We start from the raw sequence: 27,911 nt of genomic DNA, 5'->3' as shown, positions 1-27,911 counted from the left end.
GAAGACAGGTTGGGCACCCTGTCACACTGTCTGACAAGGAAGGGGGTCTGCAGAGGAGGGATTTGCCCGAATGGGGACGATTGAAAGGTGGTGCCTTAGTCGTTGCCATGGATTTGGGGGAGATCTTGAGTCGTCTTTGAACACGGATGTTTCCAGCAAGTAGGAAAGACAGCCTGGGCTTGTCAAGGGGTCCATCCTCCTGTGCTCTGCTGGTTTCCAGAGACAACTACACAGTAACCCCCAGAGACTGAGGCTGCAGAAGGAGAGAAAAGCCTAAGGGGAGGGGGAGGGCTGTGGTTGGGGATCCTGAGAAAAGGCCGTGCGCGCATGCGTGTGTGTGTGTGTGTGTATGAAGAATTGGCCACTGGCAGCCAGTAGGTCCCCACCAAGCAAGCCTCTGTCCCAGCAGCAAGGCCAGGCAAAGAACAAGGAGACTCAATTCCGGAGGAGAGGAGGGCGGAGGGCTCACCCAGGCCCCAGTGAAGAGGGATTAAGAGTTAAGTGTGGTGGAATTCAGCTGTTTATTTTGTCGTTTCTTGTAGATGTGTTTGTGCTTAGTGAACCACCTAGTAATGTAGCCATGACTCCTGAAGGGAAGGGCTCAGAGTGCAGGAAACATAGCCCAGGCGGCCGGGGAGGAATGGCTGGTTTGACGGGGAATCTGAGGGACTGTGGACACGTGTGGGGCTGGAGGAGACCCCTGGCCCAGACGCCTCTCCTGGCCACCGTTCTCCGTTTTTCTGCTGCCCTGCATCTCGCCCTGCCTGTTCCTGCCCCATCCCCCCCAAAGACGCCAGAGAAAGCCTCCAGAGGGGCCCTGCCTTCTGTGGGCAGCTTCACAGTCCTCTGGGGAGTTGGGTACCTGGAGGGAAAGGAGGCCCCAGCCCAGCTCCCAGCGGGTGTGCTCCCCTCCGCCAGGCACGACGACATGCTGAAGCGTCAGGCGGAGCTGGAGGAGCGGGAGAAGGTTCTGAACACCGAGAGGGAGGCACTGCAGCAAGAGCAGAGGACGGGCGCCATGGCCGTGGGTGAGAACCAGCGGCTGCGGGGAGAGCTGGACAGGTGAGCTCCGTGTGGGGCGGCTGCCATCCGGGATTTCACGTAGACGCACTCAGCCCCGCTGAGAGGAGGTCAGCGGGGGTCCCCTGGCAGTCCTGTATTTTTATATTTTTACTTAAAAAAATTTTTTATTGAGTTTTTGAAAGAGTATGCACGAGTTGGGGAGGGGCAGAGAGAGGGGGAGACCCAGAATCGAAAGCAGGCTCCAGGCTCTGAGCTGTCAGCACAGAGCCCGACGTGTATGTAGGCTCGAACTCATGAACCGCAAAATCATGACCTGAGCCAAAGTCAGATGCTCAACCGACTGAACCACCTGGGTGCCCCGCAGACCTGTATTTTTATAAACCCTGTCCTGTTCACAGCTGGGTGGCACAGTTGAGAGGGGGCTCTAGCTTTTGTTGCTGGGATGGAAGGACTCGAGAGACACATTGCATCAGGCCCAGACCCTCATCTGATGTAGGCCACACGGCGATCTCATGAAGGACACACCATTGATGCTTAGTATTCACACGTTTCCTGTTGTGAATTCACCTCCTTCCTAAAATGTATGCGTCACCCCCAAATTGATGCTCATGGTGCTTTGATGCACATGCCTGGGGTGGCCCAGTACCTGAGTCACCTGATGCACACATTTCTAGCTGAGGACATACAAGGATGCTCTGCCTTCCTGTGTCAGTTCTCATGCTGTGAATAAGCATCCTTTTTGTGACCCGTGGGATTTTCATATTTTTGTCTTATTTCGTGGCAGTTTTACTATTTAAAATACCCACCAAGTGGAGTACTGAAGTGTTGTCTCGTGTTCCTAAGTGCAAGGCTGTGATGGCCTTACGGGGAAAGTACACATTAGATAAGCTCCATTCGGGCAGGAGCTACGGTGCTGTGGCCAGGAGGTGTCTTTAAACAGAAACCCCTATAAAATAAGGAATGTCTTGATCGGTCGACTAAAATGTTGTAACCAGAGCAGGAACCTGTACTGCGCATTTTCCCGAGGAGCAATGGTTCAGTATCCACCAGTTCAGTGATCTTGGGGGACCTCACAGAGCATCACTACCTCAGATAACGAGAGTCAGCTGTACTGTTATTATCCCCCCCACCCCACTTTTTTAACAGATAAGAAACAGGCTCAGAGATGAGCAAATTTTTTCAAAATCACTTAATGGCAGAGTCAGGATTTGAATCCAGTCTTACCACAATGACCGTATAAAGCTGTTTCGTCTCCATGTCCTTGCATGAATGTGCACCGGGGCCACATACTGCGGTGTGTCCTGTGCCCTGGGAGACCAGGCTCGTGGGTGAGGGAGTGTCGGCGATAGGCCTGACAGTGATGTGGGGAAGAACACAGCAGCTGAAGGTTGTCAGCCACGAGGCAGGCTCACCGCTACCAGGTCATCTTTCCGTTTTATGCTTTTTTCTTAAGAGAAACGGGACATCGGAGTATTGATGTGAGACTTTCAGGTTTCTAAATGTTGGCACACTGATCCATTTAAAAGAAGGGTGCGGGGCCAAATAAGACACAGCTGTGTCCAAATGAAATCCGTGAGCCTCCAGTGACTGGAACTTTCTGATCCAAATCTTCCCCCAAGAAATCCCAGTTAGATAATAGTTATCATGATGATGATAATTTTAGTGGGTTTCTGTAAAACCCTGGCATCTCATATTTTATTTACCCCAGGAGTTGAAGTTAGAAAGGAGCTTGAAATTGGGAAGAAGAGCCAGACGCAAAAATGTTCTGGTTCTGTGTTTCCAGAAAACAAAACAAAACACGCTAACTACTGAACCCTTTTTTCCAAGTACATATGCAGATATCCCAAGGCTTTAAAGGCAAAAGACATGATAGCAGTGATACTCTGTTGGAGCGGGTATCTGAGCCTACCCACTCTGTACCCCCAGCCCAGTGCAAAGACACCAGGGGGACCCTTGTAGAACCCCAAGGGACGCAGTTTGAAAACTGCTGATTTTGTTCAAGCCTCTCATTTTACACATGAAAGAACTGAGGCCCAGAGAGGCTATCATCTTGTGTAAGGCTGCACAGCAGGGACCGCTCTTCAGCTCTTGGCCTGTGGCTCTCCACCCCCAGGGTCAATTTCCTGCACCACCAGCTGAAGGGGGAGTATGAGGAGCTGCACGCCCACACCAAGGAGCTGAAAACCTCCCTGAACAACTCACAGCTGGAGCTGAACCGCTGGCAGGCACGGTTTGACGAGCTGAAGGAGCAGCACCAGAACATGGACATCTCGCTGACCAAGCTGGACAACCGCTGCGAGGTGAGGCCTCAGGACGTGGACAGCCCTGGGCCCAGTGGGGTTGCGATGGGTCTGCACTGGCGTCGGCATCCGAAGACTCTGTGGAAGGCGGTACAGGGGCTGAGAGGGTACTGAGGCATTTAAAAGGGAGACAGACACCATGATTGGCAGAGATGTATTAGAAAACACCTTTCCATCTGCCCTGTGCTTCCCCGAGCATCAGAGACATGCGTGGGGACAGCAGAACACAGACTTATTTCCATCCCCTTGTCTGTGTCTACACTTTCATCTTTGCAATTCAGTATCCACGCTGTTCCCGAGAAATGGCGTGAATGGCTGACTCTGGCTCCGGGTCCTGTATCCCGGGGCATCTGGGATGGAGCTTACTCAGGAGTGCCCGGGTTTCCAGAGGAGCAGAGCTCTCTTTTGGTGCACTAGGTTGGAAATTGTCTTCTTAGACAGCAAAACCATCTCAAATGAAATCGTAAGCAGACCCCGCGACAGATAAGACCAAAGTGGGTTGGGCAGGGGAGAGCACTTGGTCCCTCCCCAACTTCATCCGTGGGTCCCTCCCCATGGATGGCACCATCCCCAGGACACAGCTCCTCTTGCCTCTCGTTTGTCCAGAAATCCTCTCAGAGGCCTTTTCCTTCGAGCTCGTGGTGGCCCTTTGGGACATCTCAGTTGAGGAAACCAAGGCCCAGGTGCCTCAAGGCCCCCTGGGCTGGGGCAAGGGGCGTGTGGAGGAGATGGGGGCCAGACTTTAAGCCAGAGGAAGCCTCAGCCACCATAGGCTGTGTTGTCACAGGGAGGTTCTTTAGGGTTTCGGAGGAGACCTCAGACTGAGGTCCACGGTAGTGGAATGGAGCTCTGTCTGAAGCCAAAGCCTGCGATTTTCCTGCTACATCAACTGTACTGATCTTCTGAAGCAGGAGTTGGCAGATCTCAGCCCATGAGTCAGATCTAGCCCACTGCCTGTTTGTATACATTCGGCTATGAACTAAGAATGTCTTTGACAGTGGTAGTGGTTGGGAGAAATCGAAAGAATAGTTTGTGTCAAGTGGAAATGATAAGAAGCTTAAGGATGATTTTTTTAATGTTTATTTTTGAGAGAGAGGGAGGGAGGGAGGGCGGGCAAGCGAGTTTGGGAGGGCAGAGAGAGAGGGAGACACAGAACCCGAAGCAGGCTCCAGGCTCCTAGCTGTCGCACAGAGCCCGATGGCGGGGATCGAACCCACAAACCGTGAGATCATCATGACCTGGGCTGACGTCGGACACTTAACCGAATGAGCCACCCAGGCCCCCCAGAAATGATAGGAAATTTAAATGTCCATGTCTGTTGGCAGTTTTATGGGAACATGGCCACACCCGGTGCGCTTACATTTTGTCTGTGGCTACTTCCTGCTGCAGCAACTGAGTCGAAGCTTTGCAACAGGCGACCCCCTTTCAGTCTGGAAAGCCTGAAATACTTAGTGTCAGGTCCTTTGAAGAAAAGGTGTGCTGACCCTCTTCAAGAGCAGAGCTGCCCACCAGAAATAAAGCACAGGCCACATGCACATGTTAACGTTTTCTAGTAGTCGTGTTAAAAAAGTAAGAACAGGTGGTATTAATTTTCATAGTATATTTTGTTTGGCTAACATATCTAAAATATTATCATTTCGATGTGTATCCAAAAAAAATATCTTCTATGTTCTTTTATTTATTATCATTAAGTCTTCACAATCTGTCGTGTACTTTGGCACACCTCCGTTCAGACTAGCTGCATTGTAAGCTCAGTGGCCACACGTTGCTGGTGACTGCCAGATTGGGCAGGGCAGGTGCAGAGGGAGTTCAGCTCTTCCCATGCCGTTGGCTCTTTTGGTCCTGGCAGGTTCTCGCTGGCAGAGGGAGGGGTGCACGTCCCTGTGCACGTGGCCCTTCCCCTGGAACCCACATTCCCAGCAGAGGAATCACGGGATCGCATAGTGTCTGAAACGCTGTTGATCTGTGTTGTAGCTGCTCTCCCGTCTCAAGGGAAACTTGGAGGAAGAAAATCATCACCTCCTGAGCCAGATCCAGCTGCTGAGCCAGCAGAACCAGATGCTTCTAGAGCAGAACATGGAGAGTAAGGAGCAGTACCATGAGGAGCAGAAGCAGTACATGTAAGGGCACGTGTGGGGTTGACGCCTGTAGGCAAAGGGCAGGGGGAGGTTCTAGCTTCCCGGGCCCCATCCAGGACCTGTGACACTGTGGACAAGGAATGGCCCCGAGCCTGTTGGTGTCCTGAGGGCAAGGGGACAGACCACCTTACCAACACATCCTTCTCTTGGCTTCCCTGGAATGGTTCTGGGTTTCTGTAAGTGGTGGTGTTTAGCTTTTGTTTGTGTTTCAAAGGCAGTACCCCCACCAGAAGCTTTGGAATCTGCTTTTGGAATTAAGCTCACTTTTAAAAATATGACAGTGCTGGTAAGAAACACCTCAGGGAAGAATCCAAGTGGAAGCCTGAGCACAGGTGCCATAGCTGGTGTCTTTCTGTCACCTGTGTCTGTTTTCCCCTGGATTGTCGCAAAGTAGGTTGTTCTTCTGTGATTGTCCTCCCTCACCTGGTGTTAATGAAGTGCCAGCTCTGGCACGGGCCCCGTGGGGTGCACAGATCCATTCCCTGGGGGCCAGGAACTGGTAGGAGTGGGGGGTTGTGCGAGGAGCACCTCCGTGCTGGGCACCTGCTGAGCTTCATGGAAGGCAACGTAGTGGGGAGATGAGGTTCTCTTGTGGACATGGAAGGTGGGTAGGTGGGGAGCCTGAAGGTGGAGCCCAGCAGTGTTCTGGGTGCAGGGAATGTGCACGGAAAGAAGCCTGGACGAGGAGGTGGGCACTCAGCTGTGGAAGGCTTCTCTGTGCAGCTTGTGAGTTTGGATTTGCCAGGAAGGATGCCATCATCCGAAAGGATGCCGGTCTAGCAGGGCCTAGGAAACAGAGGTCTGGAGGAGGAGCCCTGGTCCTGGAAACCTCATGCTTTAGAAGCTGAGTAATCCAAGATCCATCTCATGGATCTGGGGTGATTTTCACCACTCTGTGCTGTGGTGGGTGGGCTCTCCTTCCTCATGAGGGGGGACTGGCTGGCCAGTGTGGGGAATGCAAGAGGAAGCTGGCTGGCAGAGGGACGTGATCACAGTGAATGCCGCCGCACTGGGCCCGCTCTCCAGCATAATGACGCTGCTTCGTTACTTTTCTGGCTTTGATCCTGTAGAGGTGGCTCGCCACCTACTGGAGGATGGTTTACATTGAAAACCACGCTGTAAATTTAGGGTAGATCGGACTGACAGAAGTTGGCCGTCTGTAACCCAGCTGATAAAAAATGCCAGCAGGGGGGTTGGGCAGGTGCTAACCAGAAGAGTAAGAGCCTGGTATCCAAGGGGGATGATTTGATGGTGGTTTTGCATTAGAGAGTGCGGAATGCCGGGGGCTCAGCAAGCTTCCCAGAGCCTGTGCTGAGCAGAGAGCACCGTTCTGGGCCCTAGGAGGGGTGCAGTGCCCGCTCGCAGGGAGTTACTGTGCATCTGTGGGGCCAGACAGCCACGGAAGTGCTCACAGAGGAAGGCTGAGCAGCATGGCAGTGAGGACAGAAGAGTAACACAGACATCAAGCCAAGGCTGGGAGCAGAGGGGCTTCCTGGTGGGCGCCAGAGGTTCACGAAGCTGTCACTCTTGGGATGTCATTGTGCAGTGATGTCTCAGCCCTCAGTTCGGATGGAGCCCCTACAGCTCCACGACAGAGGCCTGTGTACCTGTCTCTGGTTCAGAGGCCTCCTTTTCTAACAAGGAGACCAGGGTTCCGAGCTGTCGTGGCCGCTGAGACCCAGGTGGCAGCCTGTGGGCAGTGCGTGTAGAAGGCACCGCCCCTGGGACTCCTGAGATAAAGCAAACCAGAAGCACACCCTTCATATCAGGAAGGCCAAACTCGCCTAAGGCACAGCATTGCCCTCTGGCAGCCCCAGGGTCCAGAGGGGTCTTGATCCTTTTTGTGTTTTTGAAAATGTGAACTGATCTCCAATAGTTAGAGATCAGGACATGTTGCTTCATGACCTAAGTTTCTGGCTTCTCTGAAAACATTGGCAGGTCTGCCCTGTAGGCCTCATGCATCCCTGCCTAGTGGCCATCTGTTTGGGCTACCGTGCCCACCGCTCCCCCTGCTCTTTCTAGGCCTGCTTTGCTCCTTCTCTGGCCCTGGAAGCTTTTGAGTATGCCCTCGTGGAATGTTCTCAGGAACCGGCATCGGGATAGGTCCAAGTCAGAGGTCTGACTTTGCTGAACTGACTAGCTGAGGGCACACCTTTCCCCTTTCACCAAAGGTATTATTAACGTGCAAGTGCTGTGGCCACCCCCAAATGCCCAGTGTCCTGAAAGACCTGGCCACCAAGTCCTTAGAGCTTCTAGAAACATGCAGGTTTTCAGATGGTTAGGAGTCTGCTCCCTTGAGTCGGCTTGCATCCAGACCCTAGGTGATTTATCATGGCTCCTTAAGGTAGCAGGGCTCCCTGGACTCATGCCAGACGTTTCCATTCGCACATTCCCAGCTTTGTGATCATGAGGGTCATGACACTATGATGTCCAAATCCCAGAAAAGGTCCCAGGCTGGGCTGATGAAGTAAATTCACGTGTTTTATTTAAAACTGGATTGATAGCCCCCCTTTCCTCTCTCTTCACAGAGACAAATTAAATGCCTTACGGAGACATAAGGAAAAACTGGAGGAGAAAATCATGGATCAGTACAAGTTCTATGACCCTGCTCCCAAGAAGTGAGTTGATGGAGGTGTCTGTGACTTAGACCTAGAGCAGAGAATGTCCGTGTTCATGAGTGGGGTGGAAACTGCTCCCGTCTGGAGCAGCACCCAGCTTGTAGAGCCCATGCCTCCCGCTCTGTGGAGGCCCCGTGTGCAGGCCGCTCCCGTGACAGAGGGGAATTAGACGTTCGGCCCCGCCCCCTGTGCTCTGGCTTGTCCTGTGAGGGACGGCGGATGCCAGCTGACTGTGATGAGACGTGGGCTTAATTTAGCCACAGCCCTTTAAAGGGGGCAGAGAGTCTGTGGTTTTGGAGCCATTAAAATGGGACAAATGGCTGCTGTGTCAGGTTCTGTCTCAGGATTTCTCAGGACATTGCAAATCACGTTCCTGTTTTGGAGAAGGAAGCTGGTATAGCACCTCCTGCAGGTGAACACGGGAACCCCTGGGCCTCACACAAATTCCTCTGGGCTCCCTGAACCCCAGGGCAGGTTCACAAACATATTTCTTTCTCCAGGGAGCAGCAGCCCCCTGGCTGTGGGGGCCCGCTCAGTCTCCCAGCAGGGCCGGCATCATCCATCAGGATTGACCCCTGAGCCAGCCCTCCCGTGTCCTGTCCCAGCGCAGCCTCAAAGTCAGAATCACCATGAAGCCTCAAGGCTCTTCTGGTGAACCACAGAATTTCAGAACCTCATTCTCACCCTTCTCTCTGACAGAGAAATGGAGGCCCAGATGAGGAGACCGAGTGGTTTGTGTAGACACAGTGCTATCTAGTTCCAGAGTCAGTTTTTTTGTTATATCAGGATGCCCCCATTTCCATTCAGCTGCTACTCTGTCGTTTACTCTTAAAATTCACTGGTTTTAATTTAAACGGCCTACTCTCTCTACCTGCCTCCTGCTCTCCCATATTCCTCTGTGCCAGGGACTGGGAGAAGAATGTCCACTCACCTCACTCACTATTAACTTTAACAGAAAATGAAGAGGTCCACGACTCTGTTCCAGAATGGCATTTTGACAGAAAAATTGCCAGTGAACACAGATGAGGTTAGCACAGCACCACTTGGTTTCACACAGATAACCAAGAGTCAGTGGCCGTGTTTGAAGTCTGTTTTCCCAAGAGGCTAGTGTGGATTTCTGGCACAATACACATTTCTACCATCCCTGGGCCCCAAATCCAATGATTATGGTGATGAAGAACACCACCATTCTGAACCCCAAATCAGTGGCTTCCAGGCTTATGGAAAGTCCAGCTCCCATCAGGGACCCCCACCCTGTGACCTGCTGGAGGGACAGTGCGGGTTGGCCTTGTCCTTCTAACAATCTGCTCGTAACTAGGAAAAACCACTGGATTGGAGCCAAAGCCTTAGTCAAACTCATCAAACCAAAGAAAGAGGGTTCCAGAGAACGACTCAAGTCAACTGCAGACAGCCCTCCCTGGCAGCTGGAGTCCCCAGACCCGACGACGCCATCTGCCTCTCAGCCCCTCCGGTTGCAGCCAGACAACCCCGAGACGGCCCCGTCTGGCTCCAACTGTGCGGAAGAGCAGGACCCCCTCAACGGGCCTGTGGGGAAAGGTACGAGTGGCCGACCAGGCTGCAGCCAGGCTCTGGAGGGGATGCTCTGAAGGGCCGTGCTTCGAGGGTGGAATGAGAGACGGTGCATGGATGTGCACGCATGTGCAGAGGGGCATGGAGAGGGTGTGCCTCATACGCACACATCTGCCTCTTCGCGTATGTTAGCAACCAGGTAGAAAATATACATCCACGTCAGCAGCTTCGTCCCATGACAGTTTTGTTATTTTAGAATGAGAACCATCGCCCAGCAGGTACGCTGGGGTCGGGGGTCTGACACCCACAGAGATACTTATGCAGGCGCTGTAGAGACAGGCTCGGTAGTATATGTTTTGGGGTTGTACATGTCAAAGATTTAGTGTGAGCTGTTCCTGTAGGGAAATCCCAAGTGCGTTTAACGTGTTCTGTGTGCACATTAGATCTTCAGTAAAGTCCCTGAGTCCTACCAGCCATGGGGCACAGCTTACCCTTGTACTTAGGCCTGTCATTTGGAGTTTGCCAGAGGTTCTGAAATGGAGTTCTAGTTGTATATGCTATGTTTCATCACATCTAAGACTGTCAGCTCTATACTGCATAATTACTTAATATGCCACCTGGGAAGGAAAAGACTGGCACTCAGAAACTTTGTTATACTCTTGTTGGAGAGCTCTTCCAAAGACTTAGGTTGCTGTGCCCAGACGTAAACGGAAAACAGGAGCAAAATAAATTGGTAGTGGCAGTGACCGTTTTATCAGAGGTGGTACCCCCTGGCCAGTGGTGACTTTCAGACACCATCGGAGCTGTGTCCTGATTTCAGAGATGGGAAGGAATGGGGAGAAATGCGTGTCTGAGAATCAACCAAACACGGCAGTGGCCATGAAACGTTGTTATATTTTCAAATTTACTTTTAAGTGGTGATTAAAGATTACTTACCCATAAACCTTGCTAGTAATGTAAGTGTTTATGCAGGACCCCAGGACTGTCTGAAGACCAGGCCTGAGACCTTTGTGCCCCCGGCTGCTGACGGCTGGTGGAGACAAGCTGCCTCTTGAGTGTGGCACGTGCACAAGCCTTTTGGGGGGGGACATTCACCATGCGAGGTCCTGTTGTGTCACTTTTGAATGCAGAAAAAACGTGCACATGCGCACACATTGGCGACAAATGCTTGCCTCCCTCTCCTTCTTTACAGATCAGATTAGGTGAAAGGCTCACGTGTAGCTAAGAGATAAGGAAGCCTAACCTTGGTTTCTAGAGGAGCCCTGTTGCCTCCCGTTTTCATGTTGGCCATTTAAAGCCGTTGACCTTTATCCCCTCCGCTTGTATTATTCTGTAATTGACTTAGTGAACTACCATCCGTCTAATGAGCTAGGAAAACTTTGAGAGGAAAAAAAGTGCTTGGCTGGTCCAGACCGTTGAGCTGATCCATGAACAAGCAGGTCAGGGAAAATTATTCATAGTGGCAGCCATGTGTGGGGTGCTTCCTCTGGGCTCGGCATCCCTGTAGCTAATTTACATGCTTTACCTGTCTCCTTGAGGCCTAACTACCACGTCCGGCAGGCACGATTAATTATCCCTCCTCAGAGCTGAGAAAGTGAGGCTTGGTGAAATTAAATGCTTGCCAGTGTAACCAGTGGTGGAACTGGGATCCACGTCTGTCGGGGTGCAAGCTGGAGTTCTTGACCACTGTGTGCAGTTAAAGCCCTTTGGGTCCCCGAAGATGCTGAACTAAAGTGTGGCAGAACCTGAGGTCCCTTATTCTGGCCACCAGGTGGCGCTGTGGAGGAAGAAATAACCGAGGATCCCATATTGCTTTAATCCTAAATGAGAAATTGGTAAATCAGCTGTGTCAATATAGGACGTGTTCAGAAAGTAAGACTTGAGTGTCTGCTCTGACAAGACTCTAAAGGCCAAGAAGTGTGGGATTGGGGTAGAGGTTGTGCGGGAGATCGAAAGGGAAATAATTCTTGACGGGGTTTGGTACAAAAAGTGATATTTTCATTGTTTTTAAACATATACTGCCAAAAGAGGTCATTGTAGATATACAGAGTTACTGGTGAATACTTGAGGGTAGACTGTTCATGACACCAGGCCAGAAACAGACCATTAGGGGTTTCTAAGGCCTTTGAACAGGAACAGGAGTAGAGTAAGCGCCACATCATCAGGGGGCCTGTCATTAAAATGGACGAGTAAGGGAAGCCGGGTCCTAAATTAACAAACATCCTTATTTAATAATTTAACACTTTGAAATTGAAATATGTCTCAGCCATTGGCTCCTTGAGCAGTATATAGTTCTCCTCACGTGCAGAGTGAAGCATTGGCACAAAGATGCCGGTGAAATTAAATTGACTCAGAGCATAAATGATTCACAGAGTCCTGGTTCTGGGCTTGTCATGGGTATTGTTTCTGTCTTTCCTGGGTTGGACAGGATTCTGATTTCCTGACTACATTTAGCTTATTTAGAGTCATTTGTTGTTACTCATTTGATTTTTTTTTTTTTTTTTCTTTTCTTCCTCTCTTGGGTATTCCGGGGAATAACAATTTAGCAACTCAGCGCAAAAAGAGTCCCTTTTTGAGAAGCAAAAGCAAGGACAAAGACAAGTCTCCAACGGCCCACCCAACTCTGTCTAAACGCCTGCGGTTCTGGTCTTCCTCTGACATCCCATCCTCTCCTAATGAGCCTGTCCCTTTTTCAGAAATTGGAGATTTCTAATCCTTTTCCTGTATCATGTGTCTTCATCACGTAATCCTCCTTCATTTCTGAAATTCAAACAAAACCAAAAAAGAAACAAACAAAAAGTACCTAAAGGCCAGATGACCCATAGTGGACCCCTCCTTCCCAACCCCAGTTCAAGCCAAACTTAAAGTAGCCAGCGTGGATTCTGATTTCAAAAGAGAAGATGAGTTGTCACACCCTCTGGACCATTTCTCCAGCACAGCACAGTTTTAGGGGAGCCTCGGGACATCCGTGCACAGGTCCTTGGGCCAGGATGTCCGTGCTAATAAGTAAGTCTGGTGGCCGTGGGCTACCTTCCCCTCTCTCGCACCTGCAGGCTTATGTCATGCCCGTGTGTAAAGCAGGACTGGTCGGTTGTCGCTTTGCTTCCTAAAATATACGGCCTCTGTCAAGTGAGATTTTTTTTTTAAGACTTATTTTTAAGCAGCTAAATTTAAAACCGCTGCCCTTTCCTTTGTCAGAGCACCGAATTGTTGGCTTTTGCTGACAAGGCCCTTTTTAGATGTACTCTATGTTTTGAAGGATTTACTGCTCCATTCAAGCGTTTTGTATAATTGGATCGATGTTGCCAAGCCAGAGGGCAGCCCAGAATGAAGTTTTATGACTGTGTGGTAGCTCTCTGACCTCTTGGACGTGGAAGCCAAAATGGTAGCGGACAGAAAGACCATCAGCACACCAGTCACGCCCAGAGCGGGGGGATGCTGGTCGATAGAGGCCTTTAGCTACTGCACTGTTTGCTGTCTTCCGTCATTCCTGTGTGGTCTTCTTAGTTCTGCCACATTTTTTTTTTTTTTTATCACGTGTATGATTACTTCCGTGTTTTCCCTTGAACTGACTCAGCGTTGCTACTTAAATTTATTTTTAAAAGGAAAGATTATTATCAGTACTGTCTGTGGAAAACCAGTATCAGCATAAAAACAAGGGAACCATAAAAGTACATACATACCTACTAAGCTGTTGAAGTCGGTCAAAGTGGCACTGACTTCATCTCGCACGCTCCGCCTTGGGGACCCCGGGCCACCGTGCTCCTGGTCCCCCAGGACTCTGTCTCGCCAGCATGCCATTGGAATCGCCCTGTCTCTCTGCCATTCGTGCTGTCTGCTCATCTCCACCTCCCCTCCGCTCATTTTAACCGCACCTGTTGGATGCCTGTCCCGACTCATTCCACCAGACTTGAATCTTGCTTCTCATCAAGGGTATCTTTCAGAATCCAAATTTTGCCTTCGTTTCAAGTTGTAAGATTTGGGCACTGAAAACTTCCCAGCGAACCCAGACTTCGAGTGGCTGAGGGGCCGGTGGGGTCAGGTCCACGGAAGGGCCCTGGCTCTGGGTCCCAGCCACGGGGTTCCTGGGTTGGGACATGGTGACGTCCTCCTGCTCCTAGTAGTTCCAACGGCACTCGTGTTACCTTCCATTTAGAGAGCCCATCTCCTTTCCTACTGTTAGGTAGTTGGAATGAGTTAGGGTTTTTTTTATTTTTTTAATATTTTTACATAGATTTTGTTTTATAATAAGAGTATGTGTTCATGGTAGAAAATTCAGCGATTGCAGAAAAGCACAAGATGCAAGGTAAAAGTGACTCTTAACAGAAATTAAGAATTCTTACATTGTCAGCGTGGCAGTGAACATCTTCAAATCCTCAGTGAAGCCAGTTGACAGGATGCACATCCTGGGCATCCAAGGGATGCCAAAGGGAACCTTGGCTGCAGGCCTTGACTGATCTTGAGCGGAAGTTATGAGGATCTTTTTAGATCAGTCATTGGAGTTACATACAGCAGGTGTACCCCGTAGTTTGTATGTGGGACCTGTAGCAACAGTGTGTCGATCGTCTTGAGTTCTTTGCCTTCTCCCAGCTTTTCAGGGCTTGCAGTAGGACCCATCTGTAGAGCCAGGGCCAGCCTCTCTGGGCCTCCCGACACAGACCTGCAGCCTGCGCCCTTTTGTTGAAACCGCAGCCCAGCTTCTGTCTTGTTGTGGTCCGTGTGCCCTGGTGTCCCTGCTTCTAGACCTCAGTGTGGCAGCCCAGCCTTCGCATGGGCTTTTGCAGCCCCATTTCTCAATGTCCTTCTCTGCCCCAGGCCCTGGGGACCTAAAACCAAAGCAAGGGTCCCCGCACAGAGGCAGCCTTGACCGCACAGATGCCTCCGCCGACCCGGCCATGAAACCCTGGCCCTCGGAGCTGAGCTCCCGGACCTGTTCAACCTCAGCCATCACTACAACCCCTTCCAGCTCCACCCCCATCTCCCGGCACCCAGGCCGCACCAAAGGTGAGTTGTGGGCCCTTCCAGAATAAGAGGGATAAGCGCCCAGGGTCCTTCCGAAAGACCCCAGGCTATGAGGTGGTAAGCAGAGCAGGTAAGCTGTAGACAAGCTTTGAAATCACAAAGGCATGGGGCATGGATTCTGCTTACCAGCCTTGTGACTCAGGGCAGACAACTTCACCATCCAGAGGCCCAATCCTAAGCCGCTCTCACCAGCACTTTTCAGGAAGTGGTGGCACCCAGTAGCTCCAGAAGGGAGGTGAACTGGAGTTTGGGCTAAATGCAGGCAACGCCCTCTCTCCACCGTGGTGGGAGTTTGGAGGTTTATTCTCTATGGAGGAAACACGAGCGTGTCTCTGAACTGGAGGTCCACTCAGTAGATTAGAGAGTGGGTCTCCTAAACTGAGGACAAGGGGATTTGGGGAGGGGCTTACAAACTGAACTTCTCCCTGGGTGCCAGGAGCCATACGTGTCCACACCTCTGGACGTGAGATTAAAATGTTCTTCGAGCCATCTGATAAGCTTGAGAAATTCCCACCAGAACAGCTCAGTCATATCTTGCCAAGTGAGGCCTAGGGAAGTTCAGGGATCCCTGGACACCTGAAGAGAGCCTCTGGCCAGGGCGACCAAAACCAATACGAGGCCACAGAGTAAACAGCACAGAGGTGACGGCTTTGAAATGCCTGTCATTAATAGAGTCCGAGATAAGTGAGGTGGTTTTACCCATGAAACAAGAACAGGATGCTGTAAAAGAGAGCAGTGGGGGGGAAAAGCACTTGGAAATCTAAAATCTACAAACAGGAAGATAAAGCTTAAGACTGAAAAAGACATCCTGCTTATAGTTTAGAGATATGAAAATATCTGAAGCAACAGCTGGAAGGGGTGCCTGTGGGGTATTGGAAATTGGAGAAAACTGGGAAGGATTACTGTTATACCACCACCCCACCCCACCATACCACCTGGCTGTGCAGAACCTTGGTTTGACAGGCAAAGCACACAGGGTCCCCACCCTTAAGGCGCGTCTGGGTTAGCTTCACGACCTTGTCCACAGCTCATGAACACCTCTGGGGAGATGAGTGGGCACAGGGCGAGCAGGTGGTCCTTCTCTACTCCTGGCCAGACACTGGAAGTGGTAGTCTCATGCTGGTGGAGGTCAAGGGGATGGTGTCACATGCTAGGTGGACAGCCCAGACAGGCTCCTTGTCAGCAGTCTCCCCCCGTTCTCCCGGGGCCTGGGGTACAGAAGCCCTGCCTGGTCTCAGGGAGGAGCCGGGACTCCATCTCCCCTCGGATTTCCAGCGACCTGTGCGGTTCAAGGTCCATCCCTTCAGACTAATTCGCGGGCCCTGTCTGGATCCCAGTCCTAAACCAGAGCCTGAGCCTAGAAACCTCTCTGGCCATTCCTACACCTGTGGAGCCTGCAGGAAGGTGGGTCACCTCTGCAGACCCAGTCCTGGCCACGCGCTTCCCCGCCAACGTGTACTCACACTCCTCAGTGTCGACTGCCATTGGGCAAATAGCCAGCTTCAAATGGAAACCCCCCCCTTAGAGTCAGCCATTTCTCTAAGTAAATCTGATTCCTTTTAGAACAGAATTTATCGGTTTCTTTTGTTATTTTTGGGGGGAGAGTGCGTGTATATGTAACCAAGGGAGAAGGGCAGAGGGGGAGAGAGAAGGAATCCCAAGCAGGCTCCACACTGAGCGTGGCTCAGTCTCAAGACTGTGAGACCATGACCTGAGCTAAAATCAAGAATTGGACAACCGACCGATGTACTCAGATGACCCTAGAGCAGAACTTAATAATCAAGTTCTGGCCGCTAGAGAGTTGCCATTGCTTCTGGCCCTTTCAGTAGAGAAAGATGGGACACGTTATAAGTTTGTGTCAATACTTCAGATTCAAATGTAACATTACAGGGATTTTTCCTTCTTTGATTTCATATCTGTGTGTCCTTTTCTTACATGGAAATCTGGTCTCCTGAAACATTGACTTATCTTTTTCCCCCCAAATATGTGGTAAATGGTTTAAAAAGTTATGCCAGTGTTATTAAAGTAAATCCACTAAGCAGTATTTTCTTTATAGTTTTTTTACTCTTTAAGTTCCATCTCACTAAGGATGCACACATAGAGTTTTACATTCAAAATGTAAACAGATCAATGTTTCTCTCTGTGTGATTGTTAACAATTGCATGCTGTGAGGTTTGTTCTGTTTTCAATTTTAGACTTCTTCATAAATTAACCCTGTTTTTAAAATACATAATATAGATTCAAAAACCTGAATAATGTGAGGAGGTATTCTCAGTGTTCGAGGTCCCCTCTCTGCCCCTGTCCCCTGAACTCTATTCCAAAACCACTCTCTGGATACCCTTTTTCCTTCGGTACTGGTTGAAATTCCTGGTGCTTCTTTCTGCAAAAATAAATGGCACCTTGATTTTTTTTTCCCACCTAGGCATACATCATGGAGATCTTTCTTACTTTAATTGGTATTAAATGGCCACATATCACACAGTCTTTTCAGCCAACCCTTCTCCAGAGCTGATTCCTTGAAGTGGGATTGCTGGGTCAAAGGGCAAATAAAAGTATACTTTTTCCTAAATAAGAGTCTGTAGTTTTTCAAAGTGTTCCAGAAACTCCTGCGTTAATAACCAATGACCTTACTGTCACCATAGGCTATAATTCAGATGACAGCCTCTGTGACCCGTCCCTGGAGCTGGAGTTCAACCACAGGCAGTACGGTGAGTGCTCAGCGTCATGTCCTTGTGCCTGGGGTCTCAGACTCATTTTCATCTGCAGTACTTTCCTTCAACCTCAGTCCTGTGTGGACGTCCGACATACAAAATGGGTAGACGTGAGGATGGAGAGGGGCCGCAGTTCCTCCAGGCTCCTTCCTGCCCTCCCCAGGGTCCTGAGCATGTGGCTTCTGCTTACATACCTCCAGGGACAGGGAAGTCACCACTTCTTTTTTTTTTTTAATGTTTGTTTTTGAGACTGCACAAGTGGGGGAGGGGCAGAGAGAGAGGGAGACAAAGAACCCGAAGCAGGCTCCAGGCTCTGAGCTATCAGCACAGAGCCTGACATGGGGCTCAAACTCATGAGCCGCGAGATCATGACCTGAGCTGAAGTTGGAGGCTTAACTGACTGAGCCACCCAGGCGCCCGGAAGTCACCATTTCTAAAGTATCCTGCGTCTACAGGCTCCAACTGCCCTTGCTTTGGGGTGCCCCTCAGGTTTGCCAGGGCATTGTGGTGACCCACACGGGGAGCACTGAGTGCCAGGAGGTCCCTCACTGTCCTCACTTGGAGTTCAGTTGTCCACAGTAGCTCCAAGTTGTACTAGTCTTAGGAATTGATGAAGCCCTTAGCCATTTGATTTAGAGACATTGTAAGTTTCTGCAGAAGGGAAACAGTGAATCATACCAGCTTTCTCAAAACTTAAAAGCTGCTTTGGGTTTTGGTGAGTTTTGAAAAACAAAAATCCTATAAGGGTGAGGAAATGATTCTTAAAATCAGAAAGCTCACTGTGAACTCTGCTACTTGGGAAGTGATCAACAGTAAGTGTAGGGGCTATAGCGTTGTGTCCCGTCCGTCATTGTCTTCAGTGTCTTATGATGCGGACGTTCATACAGATACAGACACTGGCGCTCTGTACGAGTGGAAGGACATGCTCTGTGGCACAACATTCTGATATGAGGGCCCCTTGTGTCTTTGCACCGGGGGGGGGGGGGGGGGGTTGCCACACCTGGACATACTGGCCGCGGTGCTTTGTTAGGGGCACTGAGGAGCCAGATTGGTGCTCCAGCGGCTGACCAACCGAGGGGTTTTCTTCCTAAGCACTCTGATTCCTTGAGCTTTTCTTATCGGGAGAAGGAAGGAAAAGCAGTTTTCAGTGCTGTGGTTGAATAAACAAAAGTGCTTTGGGGTCCTGTTGATTTGTGTCACGGTTTTCTTTGAATGAAACTTAATTCCTTTATAATTTTTTTTAATGTTTTTTTTTTTTTTTGAGAGAGAGGCAAAGTATGAGCGGGAAGGGGCCGGGGGGGGGGGGGGGGAGCGGTGGGGACACAGAATCCGAAGCACGCTCCAAGCTCACAGTTGTCAGCACAGAGCCCGACCCGGGATTCGAACTCACAAACTGTGGGATTATGACCTGAGCTGAAGTCGGCTGCTCAACTGACTGGGCACCCAGGTGCCCCAAAACTTAATTCCTTTTTAAAGACGTGCGTTTTCTTTAATTTTTCCTTCTGAAAGAGGGGACTCTGCTTTTACACTGTTCGTGAAAACTGCGGATTTTTTGGCTCCTCCCCAAACCCTGTTTGCTAGTAAGAGTTTTCCAGATGCCTGCTATTTGCAGAGCGCACCAGCACTTGGGAACCGGACGCCCTATAGACCCAGTAAAGCAAGAGCAAACTCTCCCCAGGGGCGCAGTGAACAGAGCACCTCCGTGCCCTTCGGCTCGACACCAGCTGCGTGCTGAGGTGGATGCAGGGATGACAGAAGGGCAGTTCTTGTCCCCCAGGGGTTCGTGGTCCCGTGGTCCGGCAGGACAAACAAAGTGGTGTGGGGCAGGCCGGCAGGGCTCCTGGAAGAGTGGACCAGGAGAGCGGGGGTCTGCCGGCCTTGGAGGGCCAGCCCGCCCTTTGCAGCGGTGAAGCCACCCCCACCTGCAGCCGGGCTCGCCCCCCCGCCTGCCCCCCCCCCCCCCCCCGCCCCCTGCCCTGAGCTCCCTTGTGCACACACTCAGGCAGGTTCATGCAGCCAGGAGAGCTGCTGTCTCCAAGTTCCTTGTCACCGGAAGGGCTGATTTTTCCCTTGGGGGTAGATGGAAATTCGAGGCAGAGGAAGCAAGGAGCTGAAGGGCCACAAACAGCCAAGAAAAGCAAAAGCACACTCTCCCTCCCCTCCTCAGGGTCCCCGCACTCACTCCCATGGATCAGCAAAGGGAAGGTGCCCTGGGCGCAGGCACGCACCCCCTTGTACACGTGTGCACCCTGCCGTCTCCTGGCTCTACCCCCACCAGGTCTCACATGTGTTCCAGAAAGCTCTATGTAATAGTAGGCGTGGGCGCTCTCCTCTCGTTAGCTTCCCCTGAGCAGCCCTTCTCTTTTGGTCTGCTTCCTGGACTAGCGTTCGTGTGCGATCCGTGTCGTTAACAAAATTGTCTCAAGTCCTAGCCCTAGACCTAATAAAAACAACACTACCTGTCGTTTCTGGGTCACTTGCTGGATGCCATGCCTCACACGCAAGTTGCTGGCGCTCCCGGTGGGGGAACATAGAGAACCCCGGCATCCATCCATCCTCAGGGCCTCTGCCTGGACTTTGGCGTGGGCGTGCTTTGTTCTGCGGCCTTTCTCGGGTCAGGTGGTTCAGTCTGGGGTTTACCTGCTCGTTGGCCCTTGACACGGAGTGTCCTTTCCTTTCAGTGTCCCGACCAGGCAGCTTGGAGAGCAGTCGAAATGCATCCAGCGACAGCTCGCCCCTCAACCTGAAAGGTCAGTCAGCCTTGGCTTCCGCACGCTTTTCGTTATATTGGGGGCTTTGGTTCTGGGCTCGTGTTTTGTTTTGTTTTTTGTTTTTTTTTTTTACAACAAAGTGGTCATCTTCACAAGGTTGTCTGCCTCATCGGACATTTTCCAGTGGAGTCCACATCGTGCTGTTTGAGGCACACACCTGGGCGTTTGAGCGGATTTGAGTTTGAATCCCTTCATCCCCATAGACCAGCCCTGGGTGCCCGCCCCCCTGCCCCCTGTTCTCTGAATCTGAGCTACTTCATCTGTAGCGTGGGGGTACTGACCATAGTTCTGTCTGGTGGCCAGAGAGCATAGTGGGATGACTTTGATTCTTCTGTACTTTTTTAACTTCGTTTTGTAGTGCACAGTATCGTCTGTCTTAACATTTCTGAGCATTTGGAAAGAATATGTGTCTTGTCCCAAGCCTGGAAACTTTGCACAGATAACTTTTTTCCCTTCGCATGCACGTGACCAGCCCCTGGAAGACCCCTAGCGTGGAACAGGTGCTGATTAATCCTTTAATACATGGATGGATGAGACCTACTGAGTGTGGTGCCTTCAGGCTACTAATACTAAATAATAGCTTAAACGTTACCAGAAGCTTTCCGCTTTTATCTCAAGGAGTTTCGTTTTTAAATGCCAGAGTGAAATTCTGAAGCTCTCCAAAACGTCCTTAACATCCAAATTGCAGCTGGGAGAAGTGTGGCCTGGGTGCCCTGGCAGGGCTCCCTCTGTTTTCGGTGACTGCGAGGCAGCACAGAGCCCGCCGGAGGCAGAGGAGACGGCGAGGGAGACTCATGCGTGTCCCTCTGTACCGCCCCGCCCCCACTCCCAGGTTCCTCTGACCAGCTCCACAGAAGGTCCGAGAGCTTCAGCAGTGAAGACCTGATCCCCAGCCGGGACACGGCCACTCTGCCACGGGACGCCAGCACCACGGGACGCGCCGCCCTCAGCCGCCATGAGTGCCCCCTGCCCCGGAACGGGCCTCTCCCCCAGGAGGGCATCCAGAAGAGGGGCGCGGGCCAGCCTCACGCTGGGGGACGACCCAGCTCTGCCTCACCGAGCAGTGAGATGGTCACCCTGGAGGAGTTTCTGGAGGAGAGCAACCGGTGCTCCCCCACCCCTGTGAGTGGCCCGGGGCTTGGACACAGAGTGCCTGTCTTCCCTACGTGGGCACTGGGGGCCGAGACCCTGGCAGCAGAGTCCCAGAAAGGGACGGGCCGGGCATGGTGTGGCCTGGGTGGAGAGCTGGCTTGGATGGGGGAGGGAACCCACTGGTCAGCAAGCCACTGGGCACTGGCAGCCGGCCCCAGACCTCGGAGCCTGTTTTCTCCATTGTGAAGTGAGCAGGCAGGAATTTGCTGCCAGCATAGAGGGTAGGGATGGGATGTGCCCACCACTGGGAGCTGCTCTCGGGATATGGCCGGCACCCAACTTGGTGTGGCTAGGGTCTCAGCAGCTTTTGTGGCAGAGCCCCGAATACCCACTTCCCCTGAGCCTCCACCAGCAGAGGTTGGCAAATTGTTTCTGTAAAGGGCTCGATGGTAGATATCTTAGGCATTCTGGGCCATGCAGTCTCTATTGCAACCTCTCAGCTCTGCCATTTTCGTAAGGACACAGCCTTAGATCTTCTGTCAGTGAACGGACATGGCTGTCTTCCAACAAAACTTACGGGTATTGACATTTGAATTTCATTTAATTTTCACGTGTCACATAAGGCTTTTCTTTTTAAAAATTTTTAAAGATCATTTTAAAAATGTAAAAACTCTCCTTAGCTCTTAAGCCATACAAGAACATGTGGCCAACCGAGATTGACCTCCAGCTGTAGTTTGCTGGCCTGCATCCTGCAGCTCTGACCCCCAGACATCACTGGCGTTGGGGTGCCCTCCTCTGTCACTTGCCAGTGTCTCTGTTTAACTTTCCTGAAGCTACACGTGTGCCTTTTACACGTTCTGCCTGACTTCAGTCAAGTAAGCAGTTGGGTTACTGAACAGATGAAGTATACTTTCTTGCAAATGAGATCTTGTAAGGGTTATTGTGTTTTTTGAGCATGCATGAGTGCACGCATGAGTGGGTTGGGGGCAGAAGGAGAGGGAGAAAGAATCAGAAGCAGGCTCCACACCCAGCATGGAGCCCAACGCAGGGCTCGATCTCATGACCCTGAGATCATGACCTGAGCCGAAATCAAGTCAGATTCTCAGCTGACTGAGCCACCCAGGTGCCCTGAGATCTTGTAAGGATTTTTAATGCTTCCATGATTCTGTCTCATTCCCCTTAACAGTGGAACTTTTTTTAGCCACATGGTAAACTCTATGACCCACCTTATAGGCCATGGTGGAAACACTAAGTATTAGTTCAGCAGATACTTACTGAGCACCTACTACATGTTGCACAGTGTGCATAGTGCCTGCTCTCGAAAATCCGAGCAAACCATTAATTGGCAAGCTTTTCTCATAGATTTGCTAGGTGCCGAGTCTTCTGGTTGGCACTGGAAGGAAATAGAAAACATGGCCCCTGCCGTCCCTTCATTTACGTTTCTGTCCGGCAAGCACTGGCTCTGTGCACTAGGACTTGGAGAAACCACACCGAAGCCCTGCTGCTTTCAGGAAGCTTATGGTCTGCCAAGTGGTTCCCAGACTGTCCTGGCGGCCTTGCCAGGACACAGGCTGCACCCTGGAGCTTCTGACTCCGTGGGTCTGAGGTGGGGGTCCCTGAGAATTTGCGTGTTTACTGGATACCCAGAGGATGCTCTTGCTGTCAGTGTGTGTCCAGGCATCACACGCTGAGGAGCCGGATTCCATTTATCCGGTGGAATAAGTGAGAATGGTCCAGAAAGCAGGGGTGCCTGCAAATTGGAAGACTTTCCTTCTCAACCCTTTCCGACTATGTACCTGCCGCAGTGAGTTTCCTTTCCTTTTGTAGATTTTGGGGGGTGGGTCCTGTTCAAGGGGCAGGGCCGCTCCCCCCTCAGTTCAGACCTGTCCCTGGTAGTCGCTGTTCCTCATGCTCCATATCATCACCTGTCCCTTTTCAGCCTAAACAACCCCAAAATTATCTTACTGCAAAGTCCGTGTCGGAAGCCGATGTTTGGACCTGGAGAGCCACCCTCAACCTCTCTGCCTGCCTAGGGTGCACACCCCCTGCCCAACCTGTGCACCTGACCTCTCCCACCCTCCCCCGACCAGTCCGGAGAAGTCACAGTGTGCCCGTCCGTGCTTGCACCTCCCTGATGCCAGCAAGGGAGTGTCTCAAAATGGGCTCCCTGGGTGGCCAGAGAGGGTGGCCCCATGCAGGTGCGCACTGCAGGATTAACCATGTGTAGGCAGCAGCTGGGGTCAGCCAGCAGTAGGTGTTAATCCTGGTCTGTGCTCTCCGGGTGTGGGACCTGTTAGACCCCTGGGGCTTCAACTTCCTTCCCTACCCAAGATTGTTTTAATCCAGGCTTAAACAGCCTTGCAGCGTTGCTTCAAGAGTTCAGGGAGGTTTGGGTTTTCTTGGTGATTAACCTGTGGTTCCTAGCACAGTGTCTGGCACTCAGGAAGCACTCGATAAATGGTTCCTGTCCCTGCTAATGACTGAAGATCTTAGTGCGTGCTCAACCGAGATCTGTGGCTCCAAACTAGCATAAAACAGTAGGTTTTGCCTCTGTCAAGTTGAGCATCCAGATGTTTCCGTGGGCCAGCAGTTTGTTGGCAGGTCCAGATGGCTTCTGAGCTGCTGCCCCGTCCTGCAGACTGGCCCCTCCCACCCCCCCGACAGCTCACAGCAGGCTAGGGTCGGACTGCCTCAGCCCTCAGTGCCTGACTCCCACCTGCCACGTGAATGCACTTCTTTGCCTGGTTTTGCAGTGTCCATCAGCCCGAGGAGGAACCATCACTTGGCTCGTCCAGGCCATGAGGTGCTGACAGGAGGCTGAAGTTACTGAGCGGCGTCATAGACCTGGGCCTCTGGTGGCTCTGTTTGCCTACACAGTGGTGGCAAGAGGGCACCAGTTCCCTGGCCCGGGGAAGCCCAGCCGGGGAGCGGTGGCTTGAGCGGAGCAGTCTGGCGGGCTGGGTCGTCACATGTCCCCCGTTCCCGCCACCCTGTCCTACCAGGCAGCCTGCCGTTCTGGCTCCCACCCAGCCCCGCTGTGCCTGCCTCTTATGTGGAGAGTGGTCTGAGTGGCAGTGAGGGTTCTGGCTTTGCAGGAGCTGGTCTTGTTCCCCTTCCTCTGTGGCTCCACACACAGAGCCCTTGCAATGTGTCTGAGCACAGTGGGCTGACCGGTAAAAGAAAAGCGCGGCCCTGCCGGTCAGCTTCCCTCTACCCTGCGCAGTAGGAAAGCGAGAACAGATTGGAACAGTTGGCTGTGGTCGGGCTTTCAGCCCTGACCTTTCCAGAGACTGGATGAGCTTTGCGGGAAGTCCTTCCCGTGTCTGGAGGTCTTTTCTTTTTGTGAAGTTAGGGGGCTGCCGGAGTGGCATCTGGGGTTCTCTCCCTGGTGTTCTGTGTATCGCCCCCTCCCCGTCTTGACTAGTGTGTGTGGGGCACAGGCGATGCTCTGCCTCAAAGAGGCCTAGCGGGGGCAGGAAGCCTCAGTCCTGGCCACCTGTGCTGCCCAGGGGACGTCCTGGGGTGGGGAGGGCCGTCGGAGCACCTGTCGGGGCCTTGGCCCACTTCTCACTCCTCCTCTCTTCCCCATAGGACACTCCCAGCTGCCCGGATGACCTGCTAAGCGACTTCTTCAGAAAGGCCAGCGGTCTCCCGGCCATTGGAAGCCAGCCGGGGCCACCTGCCAGGAGAGAAGGGGCCAAGATGCCCACCAGCTTCGTGGCCCCTACCATCAAGATGCCTGTCAACACCCCTGAAGGGAAGTTGCTGAAGCCTGGACAGTACGTGAAGCCAAACTCCAGACCTGCCGAGGCCGAGGCCCCGCCCAGTGCCCCCCCGAGGCAGGCCCAGCCCCCCCAGAGCCTGTCACTGGGCAGACCCAGGCAGGCCACAATGCCCCCGACGTCCCACACACCGGCCGGCCGGAGTGCATCCCTGAGCCGTGCCTTTAGCCTGGCCTCGGCCGACCTTCTCCGGGCCAGTGGGCCAGAGGCTTGCAAACAGGAGGCCCCTCAGAAGCTGGGGGGTCCTGACACCTCAGGGGGCAGAGAAACAGGCAGTCACGTCCTGCAGAGCCCCACGCCCCCCACCTCCCACAGCCTGGCCCGGGAGCGGACCCCGCTTGCGGGAAAGACCTGCGGCAGCTCCGGTCAAGGCCCAGCCCCCCGCAGCCGGCCCCCGGACGTGAGGCGCTTCTCACTGGCTCCCCCAAAGGAGGAGAGGCTGGTCCCCCTGCAGCAGTCTGCCACGGCCCCGGCCATCGCCTCTGGAGGTGGCGGTGCCTGTGGCAGCAGCTCCCAGCCCCAGCACTTTCCATCGGCTGCGGCCCCGGCTACCAGGACCAAACCCCAGACGCCCCCCCACTCGGGGGAGGCGGCCACCATCGCCCCTGTCCGGGGGGCGCTCGGCCTCTTAGAGGGAGACGGGATCCCGAGGCAAGGCCACGGCGAGGGCCTCCCTGTCAAGAGTCCGGGTAGGTCTCCCGACTTGGCTCTGCACGCCAGCCGGGCCCCTGAGGACTTCAGCCGCGGAAGCAGCTTGAAGAGCACGCCGGCGTCCCCCGAGCCTGGTGGGGACCAGCAGACGGTGTGGTACGAGTACGGCTGCGTGTGACTCGTCCGGACCGGCGGCCCCTGAACCCTGAAACTACTGACTCCCCTTCTGGCGGTGACGGCCTTTGCTTCTGCCCCTGTGGTGCCAGGAAAGGGCTTTAGAATGAAGATGGGGGTTCCTGTGCGTCTCTCCTGTTAATGAAAACACTGTGCCAAGCCCTGCGAGGGTTACACTCCCAGGTGTGTGTCTTCTGTAGCTTCCAGCACCTGAGCGCTTTCGAACAGATCCACACTTGACGGGGACACTCAGAATGCAGTGACAGAACCATTGAAGCAGACACTATTTGAGCACGTCCCGGTAGAACACTCATTTGCAACTCGTCGACCTCTCTTAAGGCAGGGGCGTGTGTATGTGCGTGTGTGCAGATACACTTTCACGTGGCCAAGCCCCCGCCCCGCGGCTCTGGAAACTCCATTCCCTCTCCCCAAAGCCGTTTGATCCTAGGAGAAGTCCAGACTGGCCAAACTACAAAGATCTTGAGGACCTTGGTGGGGGTACCCCAGAATTAGGCTTGCTGCTGAAAATCAGGGGTGTCGCCATGCCATTCCTGGGGTCCCAAGCCCCAAGCCCTTCTGCCCCAGGGCTAAGGTGGCCTTCCAGGCAGGTGGCAAGTGGCCTCGGGCTTTGGCGCCCCCCCCCCCCCCCCCCCCCCCCCCGCAGCCGGCTCCTGGGCTCTGCATGGTGGGCTCGGGGGCCACGGGGAGACCTGCCTTCCCTGACTCACTTCTCTACAAACACTGGATCTGCTGGGGCTGGGGGGCTGGGGGCAGAGAGAGGGCCCTGCCCCACCCCCGACCAGCAAGTGCACATAGTGTACAGAGGGGAGGTGTATGCAAGAGTGGGGTACAGCCTCTCCACTTCCCCAGTCTCAGATGAGATATTGATTTATTATTTCTGAATAACTTCTTGTGTTAGAAACCAAATTTCTTTTAATATATTACATATGTATGTACACTCCCCTGTGAGATATATGTCCTTTGAGGGGGAATCTATTTATGTTCCACTGGGAGTCCTTTTCGATCAGGAATCTTAACCTGCTGCTTTTATGTATTTGGTCAGATTCCTGACACGTTTTGTTTTCTGTTTAGTAAAGGTGCTCTTTCTGGGATATACTAAACTTGGTGATTTTTTTTTTTTAAGATTTATTTTTTTTTCTTTTGATTTAATCCGAGGAAAAAATGGGATTGTTAAGGTCAGTTTTAGGAGCGCTTTCGGTTGTGTATTGAATAGCCATTCATTCTGGAACACACGGACAGGATCATAATAAAATGAGATGGCAGAGAACGGAGTCCTGGTTTTCTCACTGGACAGCCTTGGCATTATGGGACAGGCTGTCGGGGGCTCCCGGGGCTCCCTGCTTCACCTCCAAGAGCCTTCTCGGCCTCTGGAATCTACTCTCTGCCAACAGGTCAGAGAACAAGTTTTTCGTGCTTACTATACAGCTTTTTCCCAGACTTGTATTTTTTTTTCCTAGAGTTTATTTTGAGAGAGAGGGCGAGTGAGCAGGGGAGGGGCAGAGAGAGAGAGAGAGAGGAGACAGAATCCCAAGCAGGCTCCTCACTGTCAGCACAGAGCCGGATGCAAGGCTGGAACTCACGAACCGTGAGATCGTGACCTCAGCCGAAATCGAGAGTTGGATGCTTAACCGGCTGAGCCACCCAGACACCCCATTTTGATGTGGGATTCAGCTCCAACTGGTCCTTTGGATTTTCCCAAGAGTACTCAACTAGGATCTGGAATTTAGATCTCTGGGGCCTCAGATCAGATGCTTAAATAGGAGGGAGGGAGGATGGGAGGCATATACATATCCACACATGGTGAAGTCTTTCTTCAAATGGCTTTCTGTCTTGCTGCCTCGGTGTCTCTCTCTTTCTTCACCAAGCTTTTTTTAACGTTTATTTTTGAGAGAGCACAAGCAGGGGAGGGGCAGAGTGAGAGGGGGACAGAAGATCCGAAGCAGACTCTGCGCCGACAGCAGAGAGCCTCGTGAATGGCTTCAACCCACGAACCGCGCAATCACGACCTGAGCTCAAGTGATTGAGCCACCCGTGTGCCCCCAGATTAAGAGTCTCCTGCCTCCTCGCCTGTCCTTTCG

General features: G+C 52.4%; 1 protein-coding gene across 6 annotated transcripts in view; it reads left to right on the top strand.

Annotated features, from left to right (window-relative positions):
• Positions 1 to 26,933, top strand: part of CCDC88C (coiled-coil domain containing 88C) — a 128,737-nt gene extending 101,804 nt beyond the window's left edge. For all 6 annotated transcript variants that reach the window (XM_027066434.2, XM_053224836.1, XM_027066433.2 and 3 more), the window contains 10 exons: positions 919 to 1,062; positions 3,137 to 3,323; positions 5,298 to 5,443; positions 7,990 to 8,079; positions 9,398 to 9,636; positions 14,425 to 14,613; positions 17,274 to 17,339; positions 20,024 to 20,092; positions 20,946 to 21,235; positions 24,797 to 26,933. In XM_027066434.2, the coding sequence (XP_026922235.1) occupies positions 919 to 1,062; positions 3,137 to 3,323; positions 5,298 to 5,443; positions 7,990 to 8,079; positions 9,398 to 9,636; positions 14,425 to 14,613; positions 17,274 to 17,339; positions 20,024 to 20,092; positions 20,946 to 21,235; positions 24,797 to 25,816 (2,440 nt within the window). In that variant the 3' untranslated portion in view covers positions 25,817 to 26,933. The remainder of the gene's footprint in view (positions 1 to 918; positions 1,063 to 3,136; positions 3,324 to 5,297; positions 5,444 to 7,989; positions 8,080 to 9,397; positions 9,637 to 14,424; positions 14,614 to 17,273; positions 17,340 to 20,023; positions 20,093 to 20,945; positions 21,236 to 24,796) is intronic.
• Positions 26,934 to 27,911: the final 978 nt, after the last annotated feature.

Source organism: Acinonyx jubatus, chromosome B3 (genome assembly GCF_027475565.1).
Source record: "Acinonyx jubatus isolate Ajub_Pintada_27869175 chromosome B3, VMU_Ajub_asm_v1.0, whole genome shotgun sequence".
NCBI classification, from domain to species: Eukaryota; Metazoa; Chordata; class Mammalia; order Carnivora; family Felidae; genus Acinonyx; species Acinonyx jubatus.
The sequence above is the reverse complement of the archived record's forward strand: the minus strand, read 5'-3'. Positions and strand labels throughout refer to the sequence as shown.